We start from the raw sequence: 23,603 nt of genomic DNA, 5'->3' as shown, positions 1-23,603 counted from the left end.
AAGGGTTAAGTCTTTCTTTGCTTGCATTAAATGTTGAAATTGCTTAACTCTTGCATGCAAACATAATCCAATCATTTTTCAGTATTTTATGACTCTTTGCAGAGCATATCTTTGTTAATGTAGTTGATTTCAGATCTGTTATTTTTGTTTAGTGGTTCTGGGATACAAGTATTATTTTTCATAGATGATTTCCTTATACTTTAAAGGAAAAACTTAGATAGGCTCCAGTGGCACTCCTTTCCTGTTTCGTTGAAAACCTTATACTTTAAGGGTCTGTAAGCTTCTTAAACGTTAGACTTGCTTTTTTTGGGGGAAGGGGGAAGTAACCTAATTCTCCAACTTAGCAACCAAGGGCTTGGGCTCAAATTTCCTAAAAAGTCAGTGAGAAGGCATATTTTCAAAATTAAAATGCTAAAATGATCTTATTACTTCATAATTTGGTTCTTCCATTTCAACATACAGTGGATGGACAAAAATATGGAAACACCTTGTGAAATGCATGTTTGAAAAGAAAGATTGATTTTAATGAAATATGTAGGTGGCGCTGGCGTTTTTGACTACTGATGCCACCTACACAACTTCGTAAATGTGCTAAACAGTTCAGTTGTTGTCGGAGTACTGTTATGTGAGGTTGTCATTGCATTATGTCAGAGTTAACAGACTTCGAACGGGGCAAATTGTTGGAGAACGTATGGTAGGTGCTTCCGTAAGCAAGGTAGCCGAGGTGTTTAGTGTTTCAAGAGGTACTGTATCGAAGATTTATTCCGCATATTTGAAAAGCGGAAAAACATCATCTGCTAAATCACAGCGCGGACGAAAGTGTGTCCTGAGTGATCGTGACAGACTATCATTAAGGGCAATTGTGACGAAAAATAAGAAGACCACAGCTGCAAAAGTTACTGCTGAAATGAATGTTGTGTTACCGAACCCTGTGAGTACCAAAACAATTAGAAGGGAGTTTCATAAACAGGGAATTGCTGGCCGTGCTGCAATTGAGAAGCCACTCATCAGTGATGCTAATGCCCGTAACAGGAAAAGGTGGTGTTTAAGTCATAAAGCCTGGACTATAGAGCAGTGGAGGCGAGTAATATGGTCTGACGAGTCTTCTTTCACATTGTTTCCCACTTCTGGCCGAGTTTACGTCTGGAGAACGCCATCTCAAGCCTATAATACAGACCGCTTGTTGCCAAGAGTGAAACATGGCGGGGGTTCTGTTATGGTTTGGGCAGCCATATCGTGGTTCTCTGCTAGCCCCATGATAACTGTGTCAGGGCACATGACTGCCAAGACTTATGTGAACAGTTTGGCCGATCAAGTTCATCCCATGGTACAAACTTTGTTCCCCGATGGTGATTGTGTCTTCCAAGACGACAAAGCCCTGTTCACACAGCTCACATTGTCCAGGACTGGTTTTCTGAGCATGAGGATGAGTTGTCCCATCTCCCCTGGCCACCACAGTCACCAGACACCAGACCTGAATATTATCGAACCTTTGTGGTCTACATTGGAACGGAAAGTGTGTTCTCCTTATCCACCGCCAACATCGTTATCTGAACTTGCCACCGTTTTGCAGGAAGAATGGTATAATATTCCCATGGCAAACATACAGGAACTGTATTTATCCATTCCGAGAAGACTGCAAGCTGTTTTGGATGCCAACGGGTTTCCTACACCATATTAAGCAAAGAAACATGTTTTTTAAAGGTGTTTCCATATTTTTGTCCAACCCCTGTATTATGTTCATGTTTTTTTGACACATTTCAGGATGTTTGTGTTACTTAAAAGTATCTGAAGAAAAATTATTTAATGAATAGATACAGCTTTACCAGTCTTAGAATCAAGGAAAACATCTATGTTAATAACTCATAGATCTTAGAACAACTAAATTATCATAACTGAAATCAGCCACATTTATTTTGCAAAGGATGGAAAGGCAGGCTGAATAATTTTTGGATGTATTTGGAGAATGTTTCCAAAATTTATTGTAAACAAAGATCTAAATCTCTCAAAAATTATACAGGTTTCATCAGTTAGCTAACATTTTTTTGAAATAAAGGTTGTGTACATTTGGAATAGTCTAATCTTATTTGGAGTATATTTTATTTCCGAGTTTTAGCTGACTTATCTTTCATGCAGAATTGATGGGCATGTTAAAAGAGCTTCTTTTAGAATTTTTTTTTTTTTTTTTGTATTTCAGTGAGTTTTAATTAATTATTTTTATTTCATATCTGTTATTTCACCACTTCATTTAGTAGTTTTAAGAGTATTTATGGTGCAATTTCGTTTATTTTAGGGTCTGAGAATGATAAGCTTAGCCTTCCAAGTCCTCCAGCACCCGTTTTGGGATTTTCATTTTCTAGAACATCATCTACAGGATCTATAGATCTTTTGACTTCATCTTCGGCACATAATACTGGTATTTAATAATTTATAATCTATTTTTATTGAAAAGAAATCTAGATTTTTTTATTTTGGTACTTGTCCTTGGCATGCATTCCCTGGAGGGATTACATGAATAATCATGGAAGGGGTTAAAGGTATGTATCATTTGCCTGAAGCCTTGAGTACCTGTGATGATGAAATGACTTGCATCTCTGTTTTATCTGAAAATACTATGGCGTAGAGTCTCATTCCCTGTTTTCTCCTTCCACTAGCCTCTCAAAGAACCTTAAAATCCAGCGGATTTAAAATGCTCCCATGTCATAAAGAGGCAGACATTATGAGCATTTTCAGATATTTACAAACATCCATGCGTTCTCCTTAATCTGAATCTGAGTGTAAAGATATGATAGTTGGTATGACCACTGTTCTGCAAGAAATCTTTATTTAAATGATTTATGATTTAAATGCAACTAAATAAGTAATTAAAGTTATTTGTATAGTTAAAATTATTTAAAGGCAGACTAATCAGAATATTTTAGTATTTATTTTACTAATTATCAGAATATTTTAGTATTATTTTATTAATATAATATAATAAAGTCAGAATATTTTAAAAAGTAATATTATTTTGTATCATTTTAATCTATTTTCTGGAATTTGAGTTAAAGGCTTTAAATTAAACATCATTCATATTATTGTTAAAAACAACACATATATATAACTCAGCTTTGTTGTCCTGGACATTATGGGTGAAAGTTAATTCTAAGAATTAGTTCAGAGATTATAATTATTATTGTTAACATTTATCTTATATCTTTTGATTTATTCCAAAATTAATTGTTCTTTTAACGTATTTTAAGACTTTCTTAATCATTGACCAGTGTCTCTTATCAGCCTTCTCCAGAAATTGTGAACAAAATGATACTACAAAGAAATGTCTCGTTGAGTAGCCACAGCCAAGTACATCAACCTACCAACAACTTGTCTGTAAGGAATTTTCTCGCAGTTTATCCAATCATTATCATCTTCCCCTGCAAGCTGACACTTCCCAACAGTTTTAGAGACAGGATTTGCATTCCACATATTAAATTTCCTTAAAACTTTGGTGGCATAATTCGGTTGGCCAATAAATATATCACCATTACCTAATCTTTTTATCTCAAGGCTCAGGAAAAGTTCAGCATCTTTATAAGTTACTTTAAATTCTCTTTCAAAGAAATTGACTTTAAACTTGCATGTAGTGGCAGCAAACACACCATCAGGAAATAATGCTTGTAGTAACTTTTGTTGTTGGACTAAACTGCAAAACAAACATGGATCAGCATTGCTCTCCTTCAGACCATAACATTACAAGAAATCTTTGAATCTTTTATTCCAACAGCAGCGAGACTGCTTAAATACATAGACTTTTTATCAGTCTGCACACTGTGCCCGACTTGTCATCACAAACTCAGGTTGAAGCATATATAAATCTCTCCAATTCATGCCAAGTCCTGTGCAGAAATGCAATTCTGACATCAAATTGTATCAAATCCAGACCTTCATTAGCAGCAACACTAATCACAGGACAAATGGTTTCAAAACATACCACAGGACTAAACATTTTGTAATAATCAATACCTGCCTTTTGGGAAAAACCTTTAACCACCAACCAAGCTTTAAATCTATCGATATCTGCATTTGCATGACATTCCACTTTGTAAACCCATTTATTTGAAATAGCATGTCTACCCTCTGGGAGATCAGTTAGGTATCATTTTTTATTTTTGGATAAAGATTTCAGCTCTTCAGCTATTGCAGTTTGCCATTCCAAGGCATTATCCAAATTTACTGTTTGGCAATAATTCTCTGGTTCCTCATAGTCCACAAAACAATGCTTTATCAATCTTTCAGGTGGTGTCTGATAAGTAAAGCTGTTCATTAATGGGCTGTTCAGGAACTGATATAGAGTAGTGAATGATGAAATTACTTCTGAGGTAAAGACTATTTCTCTAGTTCTTTTTACTTCTATTGTACATCTTAACCATACCCAATAACCATCAACATCATCTAAATAACCAACCAATATTACCAATATTCCTTTCTCACTTCTTGGACTCCACTTTATTTGCTTCTGTTTAGGTACATGAATAAAACACTCTCTCTATATAACTCTAAGATGATTAAGTCTTGGAGTTCTGCCGCAAAACAGTTTGAATGGAGACTTGCCATCTACTGATGAGGTTCTAGCATGATTAAATATATACACTGCAGTATTAACCAACTCAGCCCACAGTGATTTTCACAAAGCTTCAGCAATCATGATTGTGCAAGCTAAATCAACAAGTGTTCTATTTGTCCTTTCAGCTGTCCCATTTTGCTGGGGGTACAGGGGTGCTACTGTGAAGCTCTGCTCCCATTCTTCACAAAATATTCTTAAAGTCCTTTTTTATATACTCTAGTCCACCATCACTTAAAACTGCCTTGATTGGCTTCTCTGCTTGAAGTTGGAAAAATGTACAAAATTCTTTAAACTTAGCAGTGGTTTCTGACTTATCTTTAAGAAAAAAAAAAAAACAAACTTTTCTGTACTTGGAGAAATAATCTGTAAAGCATATATAATAGTGAGAAACACCTATGGATTCTTGTTCCATAGGCCCACAAAAGATCAGTATGAATAAGTTCACCAACCTCATTAGCATGTTGTTGACAACTCTGGCCTGTTAACCTATGCTGTATTTGTAATATCAGTTGCCTCACAAAAAGTACCATCCAATTTTAGTTTATTACCATGGGATGTTATACCTTTTTAACATGTTTATTTAAATATCCCAGCCTTTCATTCCAGAGTTGATGAGGATTAGTTTCACTTACATGCACTTCAGAAGGACACTCAACTTCAGGAGACACAGTTTTATAGAATAATTTGAATATGTTAGTACAGCGAATTCCAACAGCAACAACATTTTTGGATTTCAAAAATTCACATTTATCATTTGACATAAACTCACGTCTATGATCTAGCACCTGGCTTACAGAAAATAAATTTCTTGCAGCATCAGGGGCAAACAGTACATTTTCCATGAAGCTGTCTCTCCATGAACCCTGTACTAACATTTCAAGTGATATGACACCATGTGCATAAGCTTTCATTGTTGCATTTTTACTAATTCTTGCTTCAATGGAAACTCAAATGTTGTATATGATTTAAACCAGTCAATTATATTAGTAATATACTAGTAGCTCTAGTAACGATTACCCATGCATTATTATTAGTCACACGGAGATACATACCAATAAAGGCTTCTCCATAGTTGAACTTTGCATCATGATTGACTTGTCATGTAATTAGTTTTCTGGGATATAAAGTTCTTTTTAGAGTGACTTCTTTTTACCACATTTAAAACGTTTATACTGTTTTCTGTGTTTGTTAACAGACTCATTTCTTGAAAATGTTTGCTTCCTTGGAGTTTTTCCAACAGTATCTTTAGCAATTAAAGGAAGTTTACTGTCCCTAGATGGCTCTGACATTTTTTTTCTGCTCTTCTGAAATTAGCAGTCCCTTCAATTCCAGCAGTGTTTGCTGTTCTTCTGGCCTTGCATACCAAGGCAAGTTTAGTGGCTCAAATTCATTAGAGAAAGTTTCTAATAGTTTATTCATAATAACAAAGTCCTTTGGCTCAATTTCTAAACCATGCATTCATGACACCAAATGTTGTAGTTTTGCTATATGCATGGCCATTGTATCTGTAGGATCACGCACAAATGATAAAAACTGCAACTGGCATGCATAATTTGCTTATTTATTTTTCTGTTCAAACAATTCATGCAGCTTCATCCATATTTCTCTTGCTGTTTTGCACATGGAAAGTAAATCACAAATTGGGGAGTCTAATGTCTGTGAAAAAATTCCATGAGCAGCTCTATTAACCTTGTCAAACTTGGTTAACTCTCAGTTGTATTCTGGACTTCAAGGGGAGCAACTTCAGCAACAGGCTCTGGTTCTACTATTTCCCCAGAACACACTTCAAAATCTCCTTTTTCCATAAGTAAACCTTCAACCATCCACTTCCATCACACCCAATTCTTTGATCCCAAAAGTTTGTAGTAAATAATTCCACGATTGCAATGAAGCTCATTTTCACTTCTGAGGAACTATTTAGGGTTAGCAATAAAATTTCTTAGAATGCAGGTAAAGTCATACTGGACCCATAACGTAAAGTATTATTAAGTCAATGATGGAGAGCTACATTAAGTTTTATTTATTTAACATTAAGCAACTAGGAAAGTATTATTACCTTCTACAATGTGCGAAATACTGAGAAGAGGTAACATTAAATTTTATTTTTTAGAAGTGTTTTTACTACTATACGAAGCTGCCAAATCACTGATACAAAATTCGATATTGCACATGCAAATAAATATTAATATAAAAAAAAGGTAAAATGTATTTTAGGGAAACAATATAAAACAAAAGCATTAATTAAATTCAAGTTTACAATACTAAAAGTAGGCTACTATCAAAGGAAGTCAAAAGGAACTTAACTATGAAGTCTAGCCTGAAATTTAGGAGCATGAAAATTGAACTTCTTAAATTGGAAAAAAGTGAAGGGAAGCTATGATATCAATTTAGAACCCATTCACTTACTGAATAATTCAAAATTTTGTCCAAGAGAAATGGGGCCCACCAGCGGCCGAGCAGTAAAGTCGCTGAACACTGGTAGTTCGGTCCGAGGTTCGAATCCCGCGAACGGGCTGGCTGCATGGGCGTTTCCGTGGCTTCTCCATGTGTAACCTGTATATGAGTCATTTCCCTTAGAAAGTTCTCCACAAAGGCATCCCTCCCTTTAGGCAGATAGCCCTAGTGTGCTTTGCCATACTTAAATAAACCAAACAAACCAAACCAAGAGAAATGTATTATGTGAATAATTTCCCCCTATATAGTAAATTTTATAGTCGTAAAGAATTTAATATGGCTGTGAGTACTTTTGAAGCTTATCACATGGCTTCTAGAGAACAAGGAATGATGCACTAAATAAAGGTGGCAATTTAATACAATCTTTATAGTTTTAAGTTGAAGAATGTTTAAAAATAAAATATACTGAAATACTTTTCAGTATGTATTTTTCAGGAACTATACATATACTTGCACACAATGTAAAATTTTAATTATTTCTGTAATTCTTTCAAGCTAATTTTGGTTAGATTTTCCTTTTTTTTTTTTTTTTTTTTTGTCTGCTCTATCACAAAAGTTGTCTCATTATGATATAAAGGTATTAAAAACTTTCATACTATCAAAATTTAGTCATCTATCATATATAAAATCCATAACCTGAAAACCACTACAGTTCTGTTTGTTAGAGATACACATGAATTAACCATTGTCTAACAAGTACTTTTGACTTTTCTTCTTACTCTTTCTTTTCTGATCTAGAAAGCTGGGTAAAATCTTCTTCAAAATCTGTTATTACATACATAATGCTACTACTATGTTTTAACTAAATAAAATATTCAGCTAACCTCATTTTAATACTTCAGTGTGTTAACTTTTTTATCAAGCAATTTATGTGCATGTAATGCTAACTTTTACAAAATTTTCATGATTTTTATGAAAACCGTTCTTTTTTAATTATCTTAATTGCATAATTCATTTTTTATGAAATTTGCAACTTTTTGAGACATCCAAAATTGTGCCTGTTTGTTGATCTGTCACCGAAGCTCTCTTTTGTCTGATATTTGTGTTAGTGTATGAGTTAAGCCTCTTTATTACCACATGGGAAAAAAAAAAAAAAAAAAAAAAAGCTGCTCCATTTCTGAAATATGAATTCATTTGCTGTTATTACCAAATTTGGGGACCTATATCAACATTCTGGCAAATTTAATACCAGTTTGTGTACCCGTCCTAAAGCAGTGATCATGTGTTACAAATTTTTTTTTTAAACAAAATTAAAATATTTCTCTTTCTGTTATCTTTTAAAATGCATTTGACTTCGATTTTTGTCAATTTTTTGATATGTTGATTTTAAATTACTTTTTAACAGAAAAAAAAAGACTTCTTAACAGTGATTTCATTGCTCTAAATTTCCAGTTTTTAGTATGTTTCTCCCAATGTAATTGTTTTAAAGGTCAAATATTTATCAATATGCTCTGTAAAATTGACTTTTTACTTAAAACAAAATTTATAATGGCTCTAACATTTAATTGTAATATTGTTGAAATCAAGGGTTAAAAAAATGGATAAGTATTAAGGAATATTTCTTTACATTTTATACAGTAACAAGTTTTAAATCGTATTATCAAATCCTCCTTTTTTTAATCCTATGCAGAAGTACTCAGAGGATGTTAAGTGCGTGGAAATCAGAAACAATATTTGACGCATAGTACAAAGTCCGAGGTCCGGACGTCCAATATCCAGAATGATCTAAAATCCTGATCTCTAATTTTTTAAATTTATTTTTTGTGTGTGCTTTACGCATGCACATTTGATTCCTTCCCACGCATGTGAAGAGTCCTGATTCTTAATTTCCCTTAGGTACTAAATAAAATACCTCGTTACTGAAGAAACGATCATTTTAGCATAAATTTGTATGATCAATAATTTGGCTCCGTAAAGTACATCGTTGATTCTACACCTACTGATGTTTTATATCTCTGATGCCAACCTGGTGAATCGTTATTTATTATACAGTACAAAGTCTTTAATTCGGACTCGCTTCGGCGATTCCGGATTATAGATCATCAATTTAAATCTGGTAAGGTGGCATGCAGAAATTATATTAAAAAAAATATGAAAACTGTAATTTATGAAAAAATATGAAACCGTAATTTATGAAATAAAGAGCAATTATGATCTAAAGGGTATCAAAATTTATAAAAATAAAAGCTTAATATTTATGTGTTTACTTTATTAAACATTTCTTTCAATGTAAGTTGTTTAAGTTGCTTTGTATTTTTGTGCTAATACTTTCTCTTTAGTTCTCTTTTCTATGGATCTTGGATCTTATTTTTACAGCTGGCATTAACTATAAAGAGTTCTAACCAGTATCCTGAAAATTATAACCATTTAAACACTTGCTTGGTTTTAAAAGAAATCAAAGATGTACTTCCAGTACATCGTAGCACGAGGCGGAAGTTCAAAATGCGAGTTCATGAGTATGTAAAATAAGAACGAAAGATCTTCTTCATCTTGTGCTACGCTGGCGTGGAGGCAGTCAGAGGAGAAGTCATGTGATCTTGAGAAGGCACCTGGTTGATCGAAATCAGTAAAGTTCATTAAAAGTTCCTAATTTAATGATAAAAACACTTAATAGTAATAAATTTATGTATATTCCTTTAAAACATCTGTCTTCTATAAACAGTATCTCTTCTCTTTACGCGCATGTGTAGCGGATGTGCACGTTAAACGCACATGCGTAAACATATTATGCGTAAACGCATTATGCGTTTACGCATTATATGCATGTGCATAAAGTTTGTAGCTTTGAGGTCTGGATTATAGATCATTCTAGATTATGGATGTCCGGATTAAAGACTTTGTACTGTATTTTGCTTTCATTACCACATGTTTCTCAACAAATGACAACTCATGCAAATTTTTTATATTAGTAATTGAATAACAAAGCATATAATAACCTTTTATGTTGACATTATGCTTTGCGATGATTGCAGATTTAAGTTCAATGCTCAAAGAAATGTTGACAGGAAAAATTTAACAATTTCTTTCCATATACTAAAAATAAATTTTGTTAATGATACTCATAGGCCAAACGATTACATTTAGTGCTATTTAAATGTGCTAGAACTCGTATGGCCACACTGAGCGGCAGAATTTAGGGAAGACAAATGGAGGCGCTTGGTAGCAAGAATTTATGACCTGCAGAGACTGTATGAGGCGGTAAGATTTCTAGCGCTGACCCTCAAAAAAGTATATATGGAAATTTATTCAGGACTCAGATAAGCCTTAAGCATGTGCAAGGAATAGGCATAAGTGTAATAAATAATTAAACAAATACAACTTTTAGGATTAACTGTTTCAGTTTGCGATAGAAGTAAGATAAAATTTAGTGGAACAACTTGTCTTTAGTTGCCAATCTCATGATACATAGCCAAATATGTATAGTGGACAATAGCTAAATTTTATCATAATAGCTACGAATCTGAAGGTTTTCGGAAATTGCAAACCAAAAGTGAAATTTTCTGATTAACGAATTGGTAAAATTCTAGTATATGGTATGGGCACAATGTTGAAAATTTTGCCAACACCAAAATGACCTGTTTACTACTCATCCTTGATGCTGCGTTTATTGCTCATCATAAAGTCGCCCAAAGTAGCCAAATCCTGGTGTACCATACACTAAGATTAAACCAATGGATTTTGTTAAGAAATATGGAGAAACAGTAATAAAGGAAGATGATATAAAAGAAATGTCACTTTGAGATGACAGTGCTCCTCAGGTTCTAGATCCAGAAAATACTGCTACCGCTAGAGCAGAAAGTGACAGAGAGGTTACTGAAAGTGAAAAAATTTCGATTGACAAGTCAGTTGGAATTCTAGACACAGCAATCACAAGACTTCAACAATGGAACTTTGTAACTGAACAAGAAATACTGTCTGTTTACAGAATAAAGAGATGGTGTTAGCACAAAAAACGAAGCAACTTAAACAACTTTGAAAGAAATGTGTAATAAAGGAAACAAATAAATATTAACCTTTGTTTTTTCCTAAATTTTAATGCCTTTTAGATCATAAATACTTCATGATTTCATATATTTAATATAATTATTTCTACATGCCATCTTACTAGATTTAAATTGATGATCTAATATCCGAAAAAATCCCGAATCCGGAATCGTGGAAGTCACGACTCGTCCAGATCTCAGTCTTTGTACTGTATTTCACTACTAATATAAAAGGTACTATAATTTGAAATGAACCAAACAAAGCATTAATTATAAAGTGACTATGATTTTTGATTTAATAGATGCCTCAGAAGCTGAAAATCATTTCATATTTGAGAAAGTATTTCAGATAGAATCTGTAAATAGGACAGAAATAATGTGTGATTTTAATATTAATAATGCGATAAACTTTGATTGTAATTTTTGTAATCATTAACCGAATAAAATTGAATTACCTTAAATTTTCTTTTTAACATAGAACATCAGCAAAAACTTTAAAAAAACATTTCATTCAAATTAATACTTTGATGGGCGTCCCTACCTTTTTTATGAATTTTTATCTCCCTCATGAAAGCTGTAAAATTCCATTTAAAATACGTACAATTGTGCCTTTTAATTTTCTAAATGCATGGCAGATGACAGCACTAGTATTAATTCATGGAAATAATGAGGAAAAATTCTTTGCAGGTCTAATTTTGAAGCAGTTTATTTTTCTTAATTTCTTATCTAATTTAAATCATCAGGACAATAACTTTTGCTATTAGAATGAATATTTTGATCTGAAAGTTTCTTTTTCTAATAAAAATTATTATTAGAATTCATATATATTAATTAAAAATGGTTGAAATTTAAAGGTGGGACAAATGCGTCCCACCGTGCATGTAGGAAATGCAGCTTCTAGGTGGCAGCACTGTTAAAAAATTTTTAAATTCAAGTATCATGTTCATTTCATATATAGATAATGCAGATTTATTTTTTAAAATAAATTGCAGTAATGTTAAAACTTGAAAAAGATTTAATATTTTTTCTGAAAGAAATGAAAATATAACCCTGTAATATGAAATGTCATTGAACACTGAAATAGATATGTGAGTGTGATTCACCATAGATAAAAATATCCTAAGCAGGGAAAAGAGAGGTGAAATGTAAATAAGCACGACGGCCTTCTAAATATTGTCCTTTTTAAACCTGTAGCAAATAAAGTACTGGAGCGAAAATCTTCTTGTTTCAAATCTATTATGAAATCATTAAAAAATATCTAAAAAGTCATACAGGGAGTGATTTTTTTTAAAATTATGTAATTTTTTTAACAAAATATTTTTATTTTGTGAATATGATCAGTATTTTCTGGATAGTTATTCAAAAACTTTTTTATGTCTTGCATTTTGCACTTTATATAAGATGTTACGAGAATTTACACCCAGGCAAAGAAGCCATTTTATTGCTCCTAGATGCATGGTGGGACAACCATTATCCCACCGTGTCATGAATTTTTAAAAAAAATTTTGCATGAAACTACATTGTATTAGATGCTAATTATCTATGTGTAAAGTTATTTTTTCAAAAAAAAAAAAAAAAAAAAAAAAAAAGTATGCACCAAACCTCAATTATTCTGGGAAAAGTATAGCCTTTAATTCTTCTGTTCAGTATGAAATGTTGTTTAAAAATGTATTCTTTTACATATTCAGTACTCTGAAATATTGTTGAAGAATAAAATATATGCATTTTTACTTGTATTTATGACTTAATTAGAAAATGGTTTCCTCTGATTTTATTAAAACCTATTGATGTCAATGGGAAGTCACTGAATGTTTTGGTCACCAAGAGTAGTGTGTCAGTAGTTCAAGGGAGTGAATGGGGGGGGGGATTTTTTTTGACCTCTCTTCCATTTTCTATCTCTATGGTTTCAGCTCTTGAGTAGTTGTGGGGAAGGGAGAGTTACATTTTTCTATCTGACCTATATAATGATTGAACCCCAAATGTTGCCATATCTACTTTCATCTTATTAGATTTAAAATGATGATCTAAAGTCTGGAATCACTGAAGTCCCAATGATTCTAGATCAAGGATTTTATACTGTACTGCAAAGAAAGTAATGAAGCAGTTAAACACAGAAACCTGATTACAATCAATAGGCTTAATACTGGGTGAGTGGTTAACTCTTGAATGTCGGAAGTTCAACTGAAATCCTGTTAAACAGTCTGGCTGCACTGGTGTTTTCAGGTTTTTCCACAGGCTGAAAATAAGCAAACTTCACTGAGAAAGCCCTTCATAGAAACCTCCTTTGTCAAGACAGATAGCTTTCACTTATTTTCTCAATTTTAATGTAACCAAAATATGCACAAAATTAAAAAATATGTATTAATAAAACAATGTACAAAATAAATCATAAACAAAATTAACTCTCATATAGCAAAATGTGAACAAATGTGTTTGCATAAATTTCAGTGCCTTCGTTTTAAGGCAGTGCAAGGATAACTGCTCATTACCTCATTATCTACCCCAAGACCAAAAAATCTTTTCTGATTCTGTTATTCATTTGTTATTGTTGTTCCTGTTAGTTTCAGAAGTTTTTTCTATATGAGCTGCAGCTTTTTTCTATGTGGGCAGCATTTGGTCTCTTGATTGCAAGAAAAGGCCGATTCCAACTTGATTGTAGCTTGGGCAAGATCTCTTAACAATGCTTTTAGTTCCACAACTACTTATTTTTATTTATTTATTACTTGCTCCACTGTTAGGTACTATATGGTAAAGAAGAGATGCTCCAGGGAGGATTTCTTAAGGGATATTGGTTCGTATCTATATTACATATGGGAAAGACCATGAAAGCATGCAGCAAGCTGCTGCACCAGAACTTGTTGTATCCCAAACCAAATTACCAGTGTTTACATGCTTTTCCTACTTGGCCATTGGTGGGCTTCCGCGATTACTTTGAGTTTTCTTTCTTTAACTCCCTGTCTGTAAACTTGGGCATTATATCTAGTATTCATAATATCAATCTTTGTGTTGATCCTCTCTTTGACTATCCCTCTTATTGCCCTCTCTCTGAAACCCTCTTATTGCATCAGCAGTCATTTAAACAAATGCTGTTATAAAGATGTATTTAATGGTTATGTGAAGAGATCATTCAGAAGATTAAAGACCACAGCTGAAGATCTTCTGGGGTGATGTTAAATGTAGTACTTTCAAGAAGTGTATTATTAATAGGAATAAAGAGATTTTACTTGCTAATTGAAAGGGAAAATTTAATTCCCAAAAGTCTTGACTCTTGAAGCCACATTCTGAAACTGTGTACTACAACTAGTATGTTCTTTTTACTTTTATGAGATAAGACATATAGCGAGAGTACCTTAAACGATTCTCTCAAATGGTGCTCTTATTACATTGTAATGCTGTCAGACACATGTCTACCAGCCCTTTTATGCTTTCCACATATCTCAGGATTTTTCCTCATTTGCATCATTTAATGTGATTTATCTTGTGCCTGTTACAGAAGAAACATTCACATAGTTTCTGAAGTATTTTTGTTACATCAAAAAGACTGCAAGTAAAATTGTGAAGATCTGAAAGAATATTATTTGTGTGAGATAGTGGTTATATGAAATGCCAAATTCTTTCTATCTTTAGCTTCATATGAAGTTCAGGTAACTCAGTTTTGTACTGAATGGCTAGTGTCACTTTATTGTTGGACTAAGCACTGCTATTTTTTTGCCAGTTGGGTCTTTGCCAATCATTTGTATTAATTCTGTTAATGCTTGTAAGTAGGGATCTTCATTTGAACTTCACTTAATTCAATATTTCTCTTAGGATGTCTCCACTGCTGTGGACCACATGATGATTTGTCTGATCTGATACAGAAAGTCTGATATAGCCTTGATTTTAAAATGTTCAGATTTGTCTAATGATCTGGAGCATTGAAGCCATTTTTATCAATCAGCTTTCAAGGAATTCCTCATACTTGGTTTTTAGTTTTTTTATGCAGGATCTTTTTATGTGCTTCAGTTTGTTCTTGCAAAAATCTTTTATGACATCAGTTTTCTACCTATTGCTACCTGAACCTTCTTGAATTCTGAATTCTACATTTTTTTTTTTTTTTTTTTTACTATAAAAGCATTTCTAAAATGTCTGATTACTGTTTAAGAGGAAATTGCACTAATTAATTTATCATATTTTAAATGTAATTTTGTACTGCACATTTGAAGATAACTTTTCATCATGCAGTGCGAGTTTAATAATCGGACAGGGGGGGGGGAACCTGAAGTGAGGCCTTATTTGCAAAAGACATGCTAGAGGCAGGTTCCAGGAATATCTTCTGTAGCATTTCTGTTCCAGGAAGCTTTCATTTACAGAAACAGTGTCTTCATTAAAATTTCCGTTACATTTTTTTATTTCCGCATTGACAATAGCTGTCTTTTTCAATCCATTTTAAACAAACGTGAAACCTCAGAGTATGCATTGATATTTATGACATCTAAATTTTCTCTTTTGTTTTGGCCTTACTTCCCTTTATATCTGAAATTATGGAAATTGCCATATCAGCATTCATTCTTGTAGAGTTCCTTGTCTAATAGCCGATCAGTTGCTTTCTTTTATTTTTGTGGAAATTGCTTCTGTCTCTTTCCCAGTGTTTGAAAGTGCCATTTTGATTGTTTTCTTCATATTAGTTAAGTTGAAATTTTTGTGTTCAGGGTTTGATAGACATTAATAACCTTATCTCTAATTATCCTTTCAGCTGTTTTCTAGCTGAAAGGATAGCTGTCTCTTTGCACAGTAGTTCAGAATGATGAAGCAATTGAAGGTATAAAAGTGAAGCTGTATAATAAAGTAATATTATATCACAAGAAAACAAAGTAAAATATAAATGATAAATAATATATATGATTATAAAAACTGGTATGGAACAAAAGACAGTTTTTCTGTACAAATATTGACAAGTTATGCATACTTACATACTTCACTATACAGTATAAATGATGCCCCCCCGTATTTTATTTCATCCTTATGTGATGTATGTGGTTTCTCTTCCAAAGTTATAGAGCATACAATAATTGCAGTTTTAATTATACAGTACAAAGTTCGAAATCTGGACTCGTCAGGACTTCGACGATTCCGGGTTTGGGATTTTTCCAGATATTAGATCATCAATTTAAATGTAGTAAGATGGCATGCAGAAATTATAAAATTAAAAATATGAAATCGCGATTTATGAAAAAATGAAGTATTTATGATATAAAGGGTATCAAATTTTGCAAAAAAGCTTAATATTCATTTGTTTACCTTATTAAACATTTCTTTCAATGTAAGTTTTTTAAGTTGCTTCGTTTTTTGTGCTAATACCTTCTCTTTAATTCTGTAGACAGACATAATCTTTTGTTTAATTACATTGTTGAAGGTCCTGTAAATGGTGTTTTGAGAATTCTGACTAACTTGGCAATCGAAATTTTCTCGTTTTCTGTAACTTCTCTGTCACTTTCTTCACTATCGGTAGCGGTATTTTTGGATCTAGAACCATACTACAGATTTCACCATTCATTAATTGATTGATGATTGAGAAACATTGTCATCACAATGAAAAACTTTTATATCATCTTCATTTATTACCGCTTCTCCAAATTTCTTTACAAAATCCATTAATTGAAAGATTTCACCTTTGTTTTGCGATATCCAAAAACCTTTTACATTAGTGGCTGTCATCATCAAATTTAACTGTCCTTCACTATACATACTTGGCTATGCATCATGAGCTTGGGGACTAACGACAAGTTCCATTAAATTTTATCTCGCTTCTATCGCTCACTGAGACAATTAAGCCTGAATTGTATTAGTTTAGTTATTTATTATACATATGTCTCTTTCTTGTACATGCTTAAGGCTTATCAGAGTTCTGAATAAATAAATTTCCACATTTACTTAAGCATTTTTGAGGGGTGGCACTAGATCTCTTACCTCCTCATTCGGTCTCTGTGAGTCCTAAATTCTATGACTCGGCGCGGCCATACGAGCCCTGGCGCTGGTTCAGGATTTATGTGAAAAACAAATCAGTTATTCTTAATTCAATTAGCCCTAAATGTAATCTTTGGGTCCACAAGTATCATCAACAAAATCTATTTTTAGCATATGGAAAGAAATTTTTGGTAAATTTTTCCTCGTCAACATTTTTAGCGCATTTAACTTAAATCTGTAATTATCACCAAGCGTAATGGCAACATAAAAGGTTACCATTCTCCTTTATTATTCAGTTACTAACATTAAAAAAAAATGTTTACGCATCACTACATGAGTCATTACAAGTTGTCATGTATTGATAAGCATGTGGTGATGAAAGAAAAGTAGAATAAAAATAATAATTCACCAAGTTGGCGTCAGATCAACGATGTATCTATGTGGAATGTTTTGGTTTGAGATGGGTGTCCAGCAGATACGCAACAACAGAGCCAGGTTATTGCTCGTACAAATTTATGCTGAAATGATTGTTTCTTCAATAACAAGGTATTTAATTTAGTGTCGAAATAAAATTAAGAATCGGAACTCTCCAGATGTTTTATTATGCGTGGAGGAGGGTGGAAGAATCAAATGCACATGTGTAAAGCCTACCAGAAAAACGTTGGTGGTGGTTTTGAGGTTCGGATTTCGGACTTGGTACTGTATTTTTTATTAAAATAGCATAAGCAGACTGCTTTTTTCTATTACTCTTGTATGTTGCTTGTTTAATGAAGTGCATATTTACATATTGGCTATAAAATTGCATTGTTAAAAAAGTAATAAAACAGCGAAACAGTGCATAGATTTTTCATAAATACTAATATTTTAAGACCCATTAAGTGCCGGTAGCTAACATATTGAAATCGCAATAGTTTCATTATAAGCTTACTCCTGGTAGAAGAGGAAGTCAGTTTTATGGGTGTTTCCATTGTTTTCTGCTTTAGTAACAGAAATAAAAGCCAATTTCCTTTAGAAAATCTCATGTATTTGCTCAAATACTTTGATATAATTAACTAAATTTCATGTTTTTGAATTGCAGATGATGAAGACAGTGATCAAAAATCAACTTTAAGTTATAAGGAAAGGCGGCGTGAAGCTCATACTCAAGCTGAACAGAAGAGACGTGATGCAATTAAGGTAAAAACATAAAAAAGCTTTTTAATTAAACATCTCTTAAGTAAAAGCAATCAAGGTAGTCAGCTAAAGTGCCTTTACTACTATTCATCATATTACTTATGCATGCAGTATGATTAAAAAATTTCTCACGTGGACACAACAACTTCTTTTTATGGCCTATTAAATTATACAGATTTTTTTGCTGCACTTCATTTGAACTTATTTCCTTGAATTATTCTAACTTAATTAACCAATTCATCAAGGGAAGTTGAAAATGATATCAGAAATTGCAAATTTTGAGATTAATGGTCAATTTTTGTCATGTGAGAGTCAAATTTCTTATATGTATATATATATTTTTTGTGACCAGTAGTATAAAATTTTCCCAAATGTATAGGAACCAGGATAGATAGTAAAAGTTAGCTTCCATAATTTGTCAAAAATTAATTTTTTAAATAAACATAATTGTTGTCATCATTCAAAACACTTCCTTTACTTTGTACAAAGTAATAAATAACTAGAATAAAAGTCACAGTGCCATTAATTTACCATTGGAAAACTCTAGTTCAAACACACTTATTTTCGTAATCAGTTCTAGAAGTCCTGTTTTGAGAGTGTCTTTAGTTGTGCTGGCATGGATGACTTGGCATCCTGGATCAATTTAAAATATTTACCATTCATGTTCATTTTAACTTTGAGAAAGAACTACAAATTTCACTGTAGCAGATCTGAAGAGTAATTATTATCAAGGTCTGATAAGTTATAAAGATGATAAGATATCAGAGTCTGGTAAGTAATTATTATCAACTTTGTCAAGGTCAGAAAACACAATATAGATCACCTTCATGTTAGTTCCCGGCTAGCACTTTTTCACTTAAGTAATCATTTGAGCCATTTGTAAGTTGTTTAATCAGTATCATTATAAACTAATCTTAACATTTCATATGTTTCATTAGCAGTTTTACCCAATTTGAAACAAAATTTCTTGTTAATACATTATTCCTATATGTGGGATATGCCAAGCACACTTTTCTCAACCATAGCTCACACTGACTGACTTCACTGAACAAGTTGAAACTTGGCACTCTCAAAGGCACCAATTTTTAGTGAAGTTTGATCTGCTGTTTCCCATGCTGAAGATCCCTGCCTTTAAGTTGGATAACACTCAGCAACTTATTTACCCTGTTTTGTCAAATCATTCCTCGTAGTCACTGCAAGTATATACACATCGGATTATATAATTATTTTGTGCATCTAAAATATATCTACGTATCAACAAGACTGTTTATTCCTCTACTTTGTTTAAAAATTGATTAGTGGGAAATTCATATAGACATCTGAATATTGATTTTTGGAAAGACACAAACAATAAAGTGTGGCATGTGAAATGAGAATCCTCCTAAATCTGACTCCAGTAAATACACCTTAAGAAAACTAAAAAGACATTTTATTTGCCTGGTCCAATAGCAATTTTCAGATACATACATTACCCTTTTGGAGGATTACTTAACAAGTGAACATTGATCATTTTAAATCTGTAAAGGATGCACAGTCCCTGCTGTGGAAATTGGCATTGCCATTTGCATAAACATCTTGTTACATTCTCTCCCTTGATGAAAATATTTATTTGAAATAAGAAATAAATTATGAAATTAAGATGCATTTACAAACTGCTAGGTTCTGAATAATAATTAGTTAGGATCTCAGTATTTTACTTAATCTGTAAAGTAGAACTATGGATTTAGTCATCTCATTCTGTGTGTACGTCTACATTTAAAAAAATTTTTCTTCATATGAGGAGGTAACCTATATTAACAACAGCTTAATTCTGAATTCATGTTTCACATGGATGGGTTTTACATAAGTACTGTTTAGCTGTAATATATATTGTTTATGCTATTTACACAAGAAATTAGAAGTCTGCAGTAAATGTAACTTTTTAGTAACATTTTTCTTTGAGATTAATTCTTCAGTTTAGGCAGCATAATCAGATGGAGATGTCAGTCTTTGCTTTGTAAAGGATAAGCAGGCATTGGATCATATAGATGTTTCTAAAGGATCATTACACCAATAGTTATTGAGAATTAATTATAGCTTCTGTTTTTGTTAGTATAGTTTATAGTTCTTTATATGCTAGCAAAGACCTTCCAAGAATTTTTCTCATAGACATTTTTATACCATCCTCTACCCAAATCCGCTTCACCATGAAGGTTTTTCTGATGTATATTTGATCGTTCTCTTATAATAATCAATCACTTAAGCATCTGTAACTGAATTCCATAGTCTTTGGAGATTTCATTCTGCCATTTTAAAGGTCTGTGCATTGTCATTATACAATTTTCCACAATTCATATCTTGAGATAAAAAGTCGAAAGGCAAAAAGATATTTTTCTATTGTTAAGCCCAAATTCATTTCCAAATGGATGATATGTTTTACTGCATTTCTAAAATAAATAAAATTTAAAAAAAATTTAAATTTCCCTTTATTTTTCTCATAAAAAAGTACTGCAAGATCCACTCTCATGACCTCAAATGCACATAATTCTTTGACTGTGTTAAGAGAGTGTAACTGTTATTTGACCTCCTTGACATGCCATGAACCTTTTGCCTTTATAACTGTTCTGCAAATTCCTTTTATTATTTGACAAACTTTTATTATCCAGTAATGGTTCTCAATATGAAAAAGTATATAAAAAATATCAGGATGTAACACATTTTGATGTTCTTGTTTAATTAACAGCTAAGTAAAGGGGGTGGGAAGAAAAAGTAAAACTAAAATTTAGAGTAATGAATTCAATATTAAGATCACACAGTTTTCATGAGAACTGTGTTATGACTATTTTAATTGATAGTTATATAAAGTATAGAGTCCAAAATTCCAGACGCTTTAGAACTTTGGCTTTTCTGGATATTAGATGATCAGTTTAAATCTAGTAAGATGATATGTAGAAATTTTAAAATAAAAAGTCTGAAATGTAGTTTATGCAATAAATGAAGCACTGTTTCATAAAGGGAATCAAAAGGATCTTAAGGGGGAAAACCTTAAGAGACTCAAAATTTACCCTAAAAAAAGCTCAGTATTTATTTTTTTTTTCTTTGTTAAATTTTTTTTTTTTTTTTTTTTTTCCAATGTAGGGTATTTAAATTACTTGGTTTTTTGTTCATTAATTGCTTGATTAGTGGGGCATCGTGATCACAATAAAAAAATTCTGTTATATCATCTTCATTTATTACTAGTTCACCACATTTCTTCACAAATTCCATTAATTGGAAAAATTTACTTTTTGTTTGTGATATCTGAATACCTTCAGATTCGTGGCTATACACTATTGGTGATGTATCATGAGTGATGACTAAAGACATGTTCTAAATTTTGGCTTATTTCTATTGCATGTTGACAAAGTTAAGCCTGAATTATATTAGTTTAGTTATTTATTATACTTTTGTCTATTTCCTTCTCATGTATAAAATCTATCTGAGACCTGAATATATAAATTCCCATATATATACTTAGGGCTTATGTAGGGCAGGTGCTAGACATTTTGAAACCAGTGATGTTTATGTATGTCCTAAATTCTGCTGCCAGATGTCTCCCTAAATTCTTAAAATTTTTCATCTCAGTATTGCCTTCTCTAAATTTCAAGGTTTTTGCGGTCATGATTTGGTAGCTTGGTGTTTCTCTAAATTCTAAAAATTTTACCGACCCTAAGTCAGTGGACCCACCAGTGGCCAAGTGGTAAAGTCACTGAACACTGGTACTTTGGTCCAAAGTTTGAATTCTGCAAACAGGCTGGTTGCATGGACATTTTTGTAGTTTTCCCCGTGTGTACATATATAGTCAGTTTCCTTTAGAAAGTCCTTCACGAAGGCATCCCTCTCTTTAGGCAGATAGCCTTAGTGTATTTTGCCATAATTAAATGTGCTAAACCAAACCAAATTCTCACCCAGTGTGGCCACACCAGTTCTGGCACTGATCCTGGGCTTATCTGAATAAAAAATCAGTTATTCGTAATTCAAACAGCATTACTTTTAATCTTTTGTCCTATGAGTATCATTTACAAAATATTTTTTGCACTTGGAAAGAAATTTTTGTTAAATTTCTCCTTGTCAACTCGCTTAATACTACGCAGCGCAGTTACCTGAAGTCTGTAATCGTTGCCAAGTGTAATGTCAGCATAAAAAATTACTATACTCTTTTTGGTATTTACTGTTTTTGTAAAAACTTGTTTAGACATACCTGCATGAGTCATTTCTCAAGTTGCTGTGTGTTGATAGTAAGGCAGTGATGAAAGCAAAAAATAATAATGATTTGCAGGATCTCATGAGGGATGTTAAAATCAATGTTTGAATGTAAAGTGTTTTGGTAGTGATGTGTGCCTATAAAAAGGCTGCTATGGAACGAATTTATAACAGAGTTGGCACACTACCGGGAAAAGTCAGGGAATTTAAATATAATAGTCAAAATCTGGAAACCTCTGACAAATTATGTATCGTGTGAGCATTATTCGGGCAGCTGGCATAGAGCCAATTTTCGCAGCTTCAATCAGATTGTCTTTTACAAAGGCAAAAGCAAGTTTCCAGCAACTGTGGTTTCCAGTAACTCGATCGAGAGAGTCGCATGCACATGTGCAGTGCATGTTGAATCGAGAGACTCACATGTGCAGTGCATGTTAAACAAAAGAAAATACCTTCCCATTCTCATGTAAAACGAAATTGGTTTAATCGTGGTGTATGGTACACATGAGATTTGGCAACTATATGATGAACAGTAAATGGGTCATTTGAGTGTTGGCGACAGTTTTCAAAATCATGCCAAGGCCATACTGTATACTAGGATTTTACTGCAAAAACTTTTAAACATTTTTTTTAAAAATAAATGCCTTATTTGTCATTTTGCAGTAAAATGAAAAGATAGTGATCAGTCATTTAACCCCTATGAGCCGGGTAGCGAAAACGCGCGCTTATTGCGGAGGCCGGCAGTGTCTTCCGCGAGCGTTTCTCCAGGGCCGGGGGCTTTTTTGCTACTAAGCCTAAATCCATGAAATTTCCGAAGTATCAACGCATTGTTTAATAATGCTCTATAGAGTATTTAAATGGCTTATGCTTTATAGATATTTTTATATATATACTTTATTTACCTTATTTCTTGTTTAAATGCATATTTTACACATTTTATTTTAATTACTCACCATTTTATGACATTATTAACATTATACATCTGAAAACTAAATATATTACTTAAAATTCTCTTTTCGTATGAAAAATTTTAAAACAGGGATCTACACACAGTCCTACGTTACATTCCTTGAACTCGTAATAACTCATTTGCCGTTTTGGAGGATTTTTCCGGGAATGTGAACAAACGAAGCATCGTCGTCTCATTTTCTTATCAGTCTCTTCTGAACAAAGTTTTGGAAAATGTCTTTCAGTTAATCTTTCAGAATCAATATCAGAATTTCAGAATC

At 32.6% G+C, this 23,603-nt stretch overlaps 1 protein-coding gene across 5 annotated transcripts in view; it reads left to right on the top strand.

Annotated features, from left to right (window-relative positions):
* bigmax (helix-loop-helix-leucine zipper transcription factor bigmax) overlaps positions 1 to 23,603 on the top strand; it is an 82,476-nt gene that overhangs the window by 38,767 nt on the left and 20,106 nt on the right. For 3 of the 5 annotated variants that reach the window (XM_085809982.1, XM_085809983.1, XM_085809984.1), the window contains 2 exons: positions 2,294 to 2,416; positions 18,062 to 18,159. In XM_085809982.1, the coding sequence (XP_085666108.1) occupies positions 2,294 to 2,416; positions 18,062 to 18,159 (221 nt within the window). The remainder of the gene's footprint in view (positions 1 to 2,293; positions 2,417 to 18,061; positions 18,160 to 23,603) is intronic. The other 2 variants (XM_085809985.1, XM_085809986.1) reach the window with 1 other exon arrangement.

The sequence above is a fragment of the Stegodyphus dumicola genome, chromosome X2 (genome assembly GCF_044657685.1).
Source record: "Stegodyphus dumicola isolate Sdum_Otavi_A_Nest chromosome X2, ASM4465768v1".
NCBI lineage: Eukaryota > Metazoa > Arthropoda > Arachnida > Araneae > Eresidae > Stegodyphus > Stegodyphus dumicola.
Note: the sequence above shows the minus strand (reverse complement) of the source record. Positions and strands in the feature narration are given on the sequence as shown.